This window comes from Melitaea cinxia, chromosome 8 (assembly GCF_905220565.1).
Source record: "Melitaea cinxia chromosome 8, ilMelCinx1.1, whole genome shotgun sequence".
Lineage (NCBI taxonomy): Eukaryota > Metazoa > Arthropoda > Insecta > Lepidoptera > Nymphalidae > Melitaea > Melitaea cinxia.
This window is the reverse complement of record NC_059401.1, coordinates 2943528-2956896: the sequence shown is the minus strand read 5'-3', so window position 1 is coordinate 2956896 and position 13369 is coordinate 2943528. Positions and strand designations below refer to the sequence as shown.

At 32.8% G+C, this 13369-nt stretch overlaps 1 protein-coding gene across 1 annotated transcript; it reads right to left on the bottom strand.

The window, feature by feature from the left end:
- Nucleotides 1-1940: 1940 nt before the first annotated feature.
- On the bottom strand, nt 1941-6665 carry LOC123655929 (lysozyme-like). The gene is made up of 3 exons (XM_045591670.1): nt 6464-6665; nt 3837-3995; nt 1941-2158 (listed from the first exon to the last, which is right to left on the bottom strand). Exons 1-3 carry the CDS (start codon nt 6588-6590, stop codon nt 2028-2030), a joined length of 417 nt encoding a protein of 138 aa, XP_045447626.1. The 5' UTR covers nt 6591-6665; the 3' UTR covers nt 1941-2027.
- Between the last annotated feature and the right edge of the window lie 6704 nt (nt 6666-13369).

The following is a 13369-nucleotide window of genomic DNA, read 5'->3' as shown; positions in this document are numbered from 1 at the left end:
TGTATAGTCATTTTAAACTATTGTTCTTGTCTCTGGTTTGTGATCAAATAAACGTTTTTTTCTTTCTTTCTTTCTTTCTTCTTTCAACCCTCCTGCCCAGCGTGGTGACTATGGGCAAAACACATGAGTTCACGTTATTTTGGACGTAAACTTGTGAAGGCCTATGTCCAGCAGTGGACTGTATAGGCTGTAATAATGATGATATGTGTATGCTATCAAGAGTGTATGTTATATTTATATCTATGTCTGTGTGATTTATTCGATCTCGTTATTATTGTAATAAGATTGGTGACGTACAGATTGATTCTCAACCGGTTCTCTTACTTAACTAGCTGAGCGAAACTATCGTAAATAATGACTCAAGAGAACTTGGGCGTTAAGTTGGGAGAGATTGATTAATTACATTCTTAAAGGAGTCGAGCATTTAGACGTAGGCCGTTCTTATCTTGATGAAATAAATAATTGAAATAAACATTAGATGAACTGGTCCAACAGTTAGAAATAACGACAAGGAAAGCGGGTGGTTCATATAATATTTAATAGGCAAAAAAAGGTTTTGGATTACTTAAAGCAATAGAATAGAATGACTTACAACTTTTACGACTTTAATTTATTAAAAACTATTGTTATTCACTACTTGCTTACACAACTGATATCCCACCTAGTCTTTAAGTTTTTCGAAATTTTTCAATATATCAAGTTTCTTAATTATTTATTTTGTACGAAGCTAATGCAAAGTGTTAGATCACTTACAAGAAAGACGAATGGAATTAGTATAATTGTGTTTGCAGGTAAACGAAAAAAAAACTGACTTCAATTATATCGACAAGTCATACAACGTAAGTAGACAAAATATTAGTCAAGTAAATACGCATTATTAAAGATTACTCCAAAAATTGTAATCAGGTCTCGATGAAATTTAAATGTGACCACATGATAAACATCTGCTTTCGATTAAATTAAAAATTATCAAAATCGGTAAAAAGTAAAAAGTTATGCGGATTTTCGAAATTCCTTCGATTTCTCTAGGATCCCGTCATCAGTTCCTGTTTTCCTTATCATGGTATCACACCAGAAATATTTCCTTTCCAACAAAAAAAGAATTATCAAAATTGGTTCATAAACGACGAAGTTATCCCCGAACATACATAAAAGAATATATATATATATATATATATGTTGTATGTTACATGTACTGTGCGATGTTGTTTAAATTTTAAGAGCTAAACCTCAAAATACTTGTACAGGGAATAGTTTACCTTTGTGCACATTAACTCTGCGACTGGCAGGAGCACCTCACCTCAACATTTTCTTGGAAACATTCCTTAATATTGTAAATTCCATTACGGAACAAACCTACACAAAGATTATAAAATTGTTTTTTTTTTTAGGAAGCCTATTTATTAATATTTAGGCTTTAAAACAGTACAGCCTATGAGGATATTGAGATTACTTTGAACGTTAATGTTGGCAGGACTCTAATCTTCTGATATCTACATAGTGATAAATTCTTGATTATAGTGAATGGTTTCAAGAAAATATATGAAGGAGCGCCAGAAACGATTCTGACTACAGCTATTATTATTCTAGTATCGTAGTAATGTCTGCATATAGAGATTGCTATCCGGCATCCATAACCTTTAAAGGCGAGCAATAAATTTTCAGAGATGGATTATTTTGCTACCAGTAACCATCATTATCAAATAAGATGGGGAAATAAAATTTTGATGATTACGATTTTTAATATTTAATTTTATAATAAAAGTAGGGTCATAAGAATTAAATTCAAAGAACCTATTTATACTTTTGCAGTGTAATGAGGATTTTTTGCTGTAATTTGCTTCGATAAGAATAAAATAATGCACTCAATTACAAAATCATCATACAAAATCATTGTCTTAGCTTTCAGTAATGCGTTAGAAATATCACGACTTACAATGTAAATGCTGATCATTTGGTTTAATTGTTTACAAATCTAAATTTTTGTATAACATTTATATGTAAAACGTTTCCTTTTAGTGAGTTGTTCAGCAGGAGCTAATATCAGGGAGGTTGGATTTACAGTGGTTCTTCCAGCCGTACCATGCATTGAATCCGTGACGCTTAAATACCTTCTTGGCGCAAGTCGCTGCCTTTGATATGTCATCAGTCAGAAGATCTACAAAAAATTGGTATATTATATATTTTTTTGCTTAAACTATGCACGTTTCTAATGCGTTAATCTTTATTTTATAACTGCTGAATTAATGAGATAATTGCTATCTACGAAAAAAAATATATAAATATTCTAAACTATGTATGTCTGTAAAAATTGGTGATAGGTTGGCAGTCACAACAGCTGGTTGTTGCTACGTTACGGCTAAGTTACGGTTTCGATCCTCGCTCGTGACTGATTTTCATAAGATATAATCACACATTAAGCTACTGGAAACGTCTGAGCATTTGTGTTTATTTTGTGTTTCAGGAGCCCCTTTCTAAAGCCACAGATTCATAGAAATGTATCCCATATATATATATATATATATATATATATATATATATATATATATATATATATATATATATATATATATACACTTCAGCCTATCGCAGTCCACTGCTGGACATAGGCCTCCCCAAGTTCACGCCAGACATCCCGGTCTTCCGCAATCCTCATCCAGCCTACACCGGCAATCTTACGTAGATCGTCGGTCCAACGGGCCGGAGGACGTCCCACACTGCGTTTGCCAAGACGCGGTCTCCACTCTAGGACCCGTCTACTCCAACGGCCATCGGTCCTGCGACACAAATGACCAGCCCACTGCCACTTCAACTTGTTAATTCTGTAGGCTACGTCAGTTACTTTCGTTCTCTCGCGGATAGTCTCATTTCTAATCCTATCTTTAAGAGAAACCCCAAGCATAGCCCGTTCCATTGCACGTTGAGCGACCTTAAACTTGTGGACCAGTCCCTTCGTCAGTGTCCACGTCTCGGCTGCGTATGTTAACACAGGCAGGACGCATTGTTCGAAGACTTTTGTTTTCAAGCATTGCGGAATCTTCGAAGTGAAGACTCGACGAAGCCTGCCAAACGCCGCCCAGCCCAACCGAATCCTCCTATCGGCCTCCCTCTCGAAGTTGTTGCGGCCCAGTTGGATAGTATGGCCTAGGCAAATATAATCCTGAACAACTTCGAGAAGGGTACCATCGACCGATACCGGTATCGGTATGACTTGGTTGTTAAACATGACTTTCGTCTTATCCAAGTTCATACAGAGACCGACACGTCGGGAGGACTCGTTTAGGCCGGCCAGCATTCGGCCTAACTCATCCAGCGTCTCCGCAAAGATCAATCAGAATATCGTCGGCGAAACGAAGGTGAGAGATGAATTCACCGTTGACGTTGATGCCTCGTTCCCCCCAATCTAAGGTCTTAAAAACATCCTCTAGCGCAGTGGTAAACAGTTTCGGTGATATTACATCCCCCTGTCTTACCCCGCGCCGGAGGGAAATAGGTCTTGTTTTTTGGTCATTGACATGAACGGTCATCGTCTAGTATATATACTAGCTGACCTGGCGAACTTCGTATCACCTTATTCTTTTCTGAATAATAACATAATATATCAAAATAAAATATAGCCTATCTTTTAAGTTGGATCAAACTGCACACGGTGTTCAAATTTGATTAAAATCGGTTAAGTAGTTTAGGAGTCCATTGAGGACAAACATTGTGACACGAGATTTATATATATTAAGATATTGCATTTTAAATATATAAATATATTCAAGCTTATCAGTATAGAAATTTACCACAATATGTTTAATAACTTAGCATTCAAGATTTTTAATGCACAGTACCTGAGCAAGTAACATTGCAATCCTTTCCAGGGGTGCTAGTGTTGCTGCACCAGTATTTATCGTTGATCTGGAAGAGTCCGTAATCCCTTGATCCATTCTTGTTAACCTTCCCAATCTTGTTGGTCGTGCGAGAGCTTTCGTTCTCTACGAGACAAACCCCTGAAACAAACAAAATACTCATAATATATATACGTATATAAAATATATATCAAGTACGTATAAATGTTTTGATGTCTAGTAAAATCATTTTTTTTTATTATTTATTAAACTTCCTATTTCTTTAATAAATCAACTCTATAAATAAAATATGTTTTATCGCTTTCAAATTATGTTTTATCGCTCTCCTTTATATCCTTTCATATAAGAGATTTAAGATTTTTCGAAGACAAGACAATATAACCAGCAGGCCTAGCATGCGCGCCTCGACAAAATTTTGTCTACCCCTTTTCTCGTATTATCTCTCTATGTCTACAGTAGCTAACATGCGTGCACGCGATACTCTTCTCGTTAGGTCAAGAAGAGATAATCATTAAATTTTAGTGATCTGTGATATTTATCTCTACGGAAGCTAACATGACATCGTAATTTTGTCGAATTTTGTCGTTTTAGGAAGAGAAACTTCTCGTCTTCAATATTATCGACGAGAAAGACGATAAATAAAAAATAAATAAAACCGGGTGCCTATTTTTTGTATACCATGGCGTTTCCCTATTATAATTATATAATTTCGGTATACGAAGAGCGGGAAATGCGAAAAGTCGAGTGAAGTGTGCCATATAATGACACAAAAAACGTATTTGCGCCCTGTTGCTTCTTATTCTAAATAATAATAATAATAATACTTTATTTCAGACCTAAGTATAAGTCCATATTGGGTTAGTACAACAAGACAAGACAACATTCAGAATAAAAAACAAAACAAAATTATATTAAAAAAATCATTAACTAAAAATAAAATTAAATAGAATAAAAGTAAAACCAATAATCAAAAAAAAAATTCAAAAATTCAAAAAATTTTAAAAATTAAAAAAAAAACAAACAATGCGTGATAGAATTACAATTATCTAATATGCGACAAGATATAAAGCACAACACGAGCATATTGTTTTACATATATAATTAAATTCATTTACTTACGCCGTTTTATTTTCCATATTAGATTTTTTAAATTAGATATACACTTTTTATCTTAGCCAAAAGGCCGAGAACATTGTTAAATAAAACACGTGTCACTCGTTTGAAATTGGTCAATAACCTTGTAAATTCAACTTTACGACATAAGAAATAAGAATGATATTCAGTTGTGATTATGGTTGATAATGTTTCTCTACTCGACAAGGCGAAGTCTTCGGAAGAGAATTTTGTCTCTCGTAGTGCGCATGTTAGGGTAATCGAGAAAATACTCGATGTAGACATTATCTCTCTCTCTCGTCAAGAGATATCTCGTTGTATGCATGCTAGGCCGGCAGGTGCATGGAATAAAAGACGCTATGTCTAAGATGGATAAAATCCACAAATCTATCAGTTAAAAATTGACAAGGCTATTACAAAATAAGGCCATAAATTTTCACGACTAAATTACTTTTCTAAGGTCACGTACAAAGTAAATTCGCTTGTGAGTCGCGGTTGAGCAAATAATAATAAATAAAAGGCTGAAAACTCGCCCGGGGCTCCTAAGCATATTTTCTTTTAGATTTTTATTTTATATTATTTTAGAGGTCTCTTTGTATTGTTTTAATGACTGATAGACTGTTGACATTAAGCCTAATCGCCTTTCCTGATCAAAATGTAAGATAATGTGATAGGTAAAGTAGCAGAAATTAGGGCTTATAAATAGAGACAAGGCCTACCGGGGGCCTAAGGGTTCCTACTAAAAATAAAACAAAGTCTCCTATATATTCTAACATCGTATGATGTTATTAAAATTATTATTGTTTGAGACATTTTTTCAACTCTTAATAACATTAATAATATGATTTTAACCCTAAAATAGTCACTTTGTCGAGTAATTAAGTTAAAAAGCAATTTTGATAATTACATTTTACGTGGCGTATATATTGATTTAAAATGAATTACTTGTACGGTTTCACTCATTACTGTTTTAAACATTTAAAAAAAGTAGCGTGATTACTATAGATTATTATTATTATTATTATAGACATATTTATGTCTGCCATATTATTCGTGCATTTTATAAAGTACCGTCAGTTGTTTCATACAAAAAAAAAATATATTTCGGTTATGATTAAAATTTGCCAAAGACAGACTCGAAATATAAGCCCCACACCAAAAATATGAAGAAGAATGATGAAGAAGTTTTTTGGATGAAATACAAAAAAGAGTTTTAAAAATATAATATTTATTTTAAACAATATACAGAATTAATCATTAGTTTATATTTTAGGGGATCAATACGTATGTTAGATACAGTTAAAATTAAAAATTACTAGAAAAAAAAAAACGACTCTGTCTAACCACTCTCCATTCACAACTGAATAAATTTATAAAGTCACTTAATTTTGTACGTCTTGCCGAACATATGATATATTTATTAAATAAATGACGTGGTTATAATGTTTATTTATTAAATAAATATTAATTAATAATTTATATTAATATTAGCTTACAATCACGTAGCTTATCCTCAGGGAAACCATGGCTCCTAAGCTGCTGTACCAGCTCACACCTCGTGAAGGTTTTCGCTTCTGCTTGCAAAACGACCGCCAGAGCGAAGATGACCACCGTAAATTTCATTATTTGAAATATTATTTATTACAAAACAACGAGTTTTCACTTTCAATGTTTAGACGCGTTTGAGGTTATACTGGGAAAAACATGTGTTTTTATACACACAGGCCAAACGGTAAACTTTGTTGAACGTATAAGGGGAATCCTGGATATCAATTTGCCCTTTTCATGCAAGCATTTGCACAGCGCATCTGCTTATTAATTGTTTTACTAAGATAAGATGTGGTATTAAAATTACCATTTATCAAAGGTCAATGAAGTTCACAGTATAAGTGGTCAACAGTTATTTTAATTAAAAGTATAAAAAAGTATCGTTGTTTATAAAAATGTAAATAAAGAAAATACAATCGCAAATAAACAAAATGGAGTCGGTCGGATTAACCTACTTAACATACGACGTCATAAAATGATAACAGATGTTGATAATATTAAGATATATTTTGTTGCAGATTGGGAGTAGATTTAGGGCATTCGATCGCTTTTCCGTTTTTACAGTAATTTTGTTTCCAAAAAATATGATTATAAATAGAAAATTGGTGGGTTACGACTTGGATGAGGACTTTTTCGACAAAGGAGGTGTAGTTTGTTGTAAGACAACGAATTAATTCATGAACATTTGTAATTTTTTTTAGATACTGTTAGTTTAATAGCTATCTAATGACAAACAAAATCGGTAAATCTATTAATAATCAAATTATCTAAGATCAAAATTTGACTAGTTATCGAAATAATTTCGTTACAAAAAAATATAAAATATAACCCTAACCGATAGGTTAGGATTAAAAAAATAACCCCAACCAATAAGTTAGGGTTATTTTTAAATTCCAAAATGCCGGGTCTTAATCTAAAGATTAGCCACAAAATCTTGAACCTTAACCCATTATCAAGCAAAAATATTCTTTTAACATTAATCAACAAGTAATATAATAAACTGGTGAAGAGATCGATGCATTTGACGACCTTTGGCGCAGTGGTCTGCGCAGCTGGCTGCCTTCAATACAGGTTTGAAGATAAAAAACAGTAAAAACTATTTGATCGAACATGCGTATCGAGTTTTTCTTACTATTAATTAATAAATTTAGACAGTAAAGTTATAATAAGTTATAACATTTCATTTTATATTTTTTTATAGTACATCCCTTTCATAAAGCCTACAGAATTTAATGCCGGATGGAGAAGATTATACATGCTAGATTCAGATGTATTGAACGTTCAAAGGTTTCTGTCAATTACGAGTTTTTAGTTATCAACTGCAGGACTTGAAATACACAGGCCAAAGACTCAAAGCCAGCTCCGCGGTCACTAACCCGCCTGCCCAGCGTGGTGACTATGGGCAAAACAAATGAGTTCACGCCATTTTTGGTGCGAACTTTTGGTGGCATAATTATGTCCAGCAGTGGACTGTATTAGGCTGAAGTGAGTGACTATATACAATTATAATTTTAAAAGTACGCGTAGATTTTTATTTTTATGTTTTTTCTTGATAATATAATACATTAAATAAATAATAGATACAACACAATGACGATGCAATGTAAACACTATCTGACGAACGCGTTTTTTTCAATCTTTACAATATTATTACACATTGTTAAAATACACAGAACTTAAGTACTAATAACATTGCCGTATAAATCATGTCCGCATGGAACGGTGGCAGATATGCTGGCGGCATTTCTCGGCTGAATGTGAATTACAAAACTGATTTTCTGATCAGAGGAGGCAATGAAACGTGGAGTCAATTCTTTTAATTTCTTTTTTTATACTGCTTCTCCTAGGTCCAAGTGTTTCAAGTAAGAACGCCACAACGATGTAATTTCGAAATTAGCGACGAATTTTTTTCACTGCAGCGGGTCGTGCTTTTAAGGCTGTTCCTCTAACCAGTTTCTCTATCTAGGTTGCGTCCCACAAAAGTGCCTGTTTCCTTTACTAGGGAATCACAGTCAATTCACCAAGTCTCTTGCTAGGATGGCGACTAATGGAACTATTTTTAAGCCCTATAAGAGCAAGAACGTCGATGTTGGCATAAGGTCTTTTATTTGTTTCTTTTAGAGGACCGTGACGAGAAAAGCTACCTGAATGAAAAAAAAAAACAGAAACAGTCCGGCACGAAAACCTTTAATGATTCCAACCAAAAGATAAGCTACAGAACCAGAGTTATCCCTATTTGTATTATAAATGTGAATGGAATTTCGTTATTTACGCTTACACGCGAAAACATCTTAACCGATCATTCTGAAACTTTGTACACATATTCTTGGAAGTATTAGAAGTAACATAGGATACTTTTTATTTAAAAAAATCAATGTGAGCGAAGCTGCGGGTAAAAGCTAGTATTTTATAAATTAAAGTAAGAGAAACTATCAAACTTTAGTATACGTCTGGAGGTCTAACTTAAAAATAGTGTGTCATCATTGTGTAGATTTAATATTTGCTATTGCTATTTTGTAAGGCTTTTTATGTGTAATCAACAAACACTGAAATTCGTAAAGCTTAATGTTTATCTTATCAGTTAGTGTGTCAATAAAACCCGTAGTAATTGTAACAGTTGAAGTGTCGAGTTATATTATTGTATAGCTTTGTTTATTTCATACTAGCGACCCGCCCCGGCTTCGCACGGGTGCAATGCTTATACTAAATATACATACTACAGAATGTCTTTTTTTATAGCGTGAAGCTAGCTTATAGCATGGTTATTAACATAATAACAACAACATTCAAATATGCGTCGTTAGATTACACGTTGTTACAGAATGCGTTGAAGAAATAAAGGTTCACTGTTCGTTCCCCGTAGGTGATAGCGTGATAATATGTAACCTATATGTTGACCCGATTTCTTAATATTCGTGCCAAATTTGAAGTGAATCCATGCTGTACTTTTTGAGTTTATCCCGTACATACATACAGACAAACAGACAAAAATCCTAAAAACCATATTTTTGGCTTCGGTATCGATTGTAGATCACACCCCAAGTATTCTTTAAAAAAATATTCTATGTACAGTTTTGACTTTCCTACCATTTTATTATATGTATAGATTAAATTTTGTCACACTGTAAATCACAAATAATCTTAACCAGTAGGTTACTTGACTTCTTATCCTATTTGAATTGTTGTAATAACCTGGCGTTAGAAATTGATAAACCTGTTCTCGTAAAATTTTAAACAAATCTTATAATAAATACGTGTGAGTATTAATAATTTGAACAAGATCCTTAAAATAATGATTCAACAAATTTATTAGCTAGAAAGCTTATAGGAATAAAATTTATAACAATTTTATATATTCAGTCATACGATTTTTTTTCAAGTATTTTTGCACGTATAACTTGAGTGATCACTCATACTCGTACTCGTAGGCAGTGTGAATGATACACAACGTTTGAATACACACACAGCGTAGACGTTTTTGAACGAACGGTAACTTTCCAGCAATTGAGCAATATCTCGAAGTTTTCCAAAACAGAGCGATTGTTACGAAGAATAGACCATTTGAGAAGTATATACTTGAATACTCTTGAACAATCGGCAAAATGTTGGTGCATTTGGTTTTATTCTAAAATAGCTATGATCGTTCAGTAAACAAAGCATAATTCGCAATCGATATTTCGCTTTTTGAAACCCTGAAGTTTAAAATACTAATTTGTTTGTTGAAAATGAGGAAGTAGTAAATTCGCATAATTTAATGTCTAAGTCATAGTTATTCGCCAATGCGAAAAAAATATATATTTGAAAGCAATTAAATTAATACTATATTTCTATTGATTACTTGAAATCTGTACGTTCTGTAGTTAAAATGTGAATTATTTAATATTTACTTTTTAACCGACTTCAAAAAAGGAGGAGGTTACTCAATTCGACTGTATATATATTATGTATGTTCGGGAATAGTATCGTCGTTTATGAACCGATTTTGATATAATTCTTTTTTTATTGGAAAGGAGATATCCTAAGTGTGGTACCATGATTAGGAAACCAAGATCTGATGATGGGATCCCAGAGAAATCGAGGGAAACTCGAAAATCCACATAACTTTTACTGGGAGTACCGATTTTGATAATTTTTAATTTAATCGAAAGCCGATGTTTATCGTGTGGTCACATTTAAATTTCATCGAGATTTGATTACAACTTTTGGAGTAATCTTTGATAATGCGTAGTTAATTGACTAAGTTTTCGTCTACCTACGTTATATTACTTGTCGAATTAATTGAAGTCGTTTTTTTTTTCGTTTGCCTGCAAACACAATTATTAAAACGAAAGTCAATTAATTAAAAAAGTTTTATCGCATTGATTACGAAATTAATTTTAAATAATTATAGACACGTTTTGTTTCCGTGACTGGGCCCTGTGACGTGATGGGATTTCCCCAGGAAATAAATCAGTACGTCGTTTCTACGAAGTGGCATTTATCTAACCTTATTCAAAACTAAATCAAATTGTAATACACTAACGTCTCGCCTGTGGCTTTCTTACGATTTTGCACATTTATTTTACGTATTTTTAATCACTTAATGATATCGTAGCATTCTCCTGACCAAAGAACATTTAAAACCGTTCATGTTGTGGTAAGGTGTGGTGTAAGTACAGAAAATCAACCTCTCATCATCAATCAATCATATTTCTTCTTAATAATATTTGTATAGAAGTAGTTTTTATCATAAATATTTTTTTAAAACAATTTTTTACACACTTTAACTAAGGTAAGGCACAGAAGGAAATTTCCTGCTCAAAATATGAAGCAGCCCGACTGGCCTAGTACCTCAACCTTACTGATCATCATTGGCCTTAGACGAACTATAGGTAACTATAACTAACGAACTATAACTAATAGACGGACTATTACAGACGATTTAGATAGTGTCAGACAGACACTGTATTGCCTAGGACAGAGAACCCATTCCGGGTTTGAAATGAAGATTTTGAGCCAGGTTTATTCCTTAGTCCCCTTTTACGACCCCCACGGGAAGAAAGGGGGTGGTGCTATTCTACTCGGCTGACATGCCACACAGAAGAACACAGCTAAATAATGCTGTTTTCAAGCAGTGTTGTGTTCCTGTTGGTGAATAAGGTGACCAGAACTCCTGGGGGGAATTGGAGATAGGGTCGGTAACGCGTTGGTGGTTTGGTCGGTAACATAAAATTTTGGTGCAATATAGTCGAGTCTAGTAACTACTGGTGAATATGTAAATTTCTTTTTACTTCGTCTATTTTACCTGAGGTAATTAGCAAAAAAAAAATTCATAGACTAGACTAATCAATAAATATTCTGTGTATTATAAAAATGGTGTGTAAAACGTACGGGTATCTTCTATATACTTTACTACTACTACGGTACTTTGTACCCCTTTGTACGAATATTGCGCAGACGGATCAGTACGAAATTTCGCACACTTAAAGTGTATATAGAGAAGGAGTGCAGAATGCTAATATTGTTTTAAAATTATGCATAAAAATATATTAAATTAATAAAAAAAGACATTACACACACTACTATGTATTTGACACACACACGCATTATATACTCTTTTGTTTATCATTATAGAAGTATAGTCTTTATACCTGAACCTTAATAATGTTCAAACTTATATAATCTTATACTATTAAACAAGCAATTCTTGTATATATATATCTCTCGAATCTCGGAAACGGCTCCAAAGATTTTTATAAAATTTAGTATATAGGAGGTTTCCGGGGAAATAAATCTAGCTAGGGTTCATTTTTAGAAAATGTCATTTTATCCCTGTTTTTAGGGAGGGAAAAAATATCATTAGAATACGAAGGTAAGTTTTACAACTATCAATAAAGTTGTAATAGCTCGGTGGGAAATCGGCCGGTCGGAATCAACTGAGAAGATCATGGTTCAAATCCCCATGGCCCTGATATTTTTTCATTTTTTTCTAATTTCACTCGTTATTTTTTATTTAAATAGGCAGTTCTTATTTTTTATTATTATGTTGGTAAAATCGAAAAACATTATTCATATTTTATCATTATTATTTTTTAATTATTTTTTATTTTTGATTTTTTATATTAATTTATATTTTTTATTATTGTCGTTAAAAAAATTATTGACATTTTATAAATATGTAATTCGTATTTAAATATGATTTCCAAAAAACACGATTTGTTGAAGCGCCTATCAGTTTTTGAGAAGCAATTACTTTCAATTTTGTAATTGTCTAATTTGTATCAATTTTTAATTTATCGTAATTTTTTTATTTTTATACATTGCGTTAATTCATTATTAATAATTGTGTTTGCAGGCTAATGAAAAAAAAAACCGACTTCAATTATATCGACGAAAAAATTGTCAAGAAATACGCATTATCAAAGATTACTCCAACAGTTGTAATCAGATCTCAGATCTCGAGATTTCGATAATAGATAAAGTTAAAAATCATCAAAATCGGTACACTCAGTAAAAATTTATGCGGATTTTCGAGAGTTTCCCTCGATTTCCTTGGCATCCCATTATCAGATCTTGGTTTCGTTATCATGGTAATACACTAGGGATATCTCTTTTTCAACAAAAAAAGAATGATCAAAATCTTTTCATAAACGACAAAGTTATCCGTGAACACACATTAAAATATATATATATATATATATATATATATATATATCGTATTGAGTAACCTCCTCCTTTTTGTAGTCGGTTAAAAAAGACTTCATCACCGGCATCATCAGACATCAAACCGGCAGCGAATCATTTTAACTCTCTCTTGAACTAATCCTTCACAATTTACTAAAAATACCGAGCTGAGCTTGGTCACCCAGGTACTA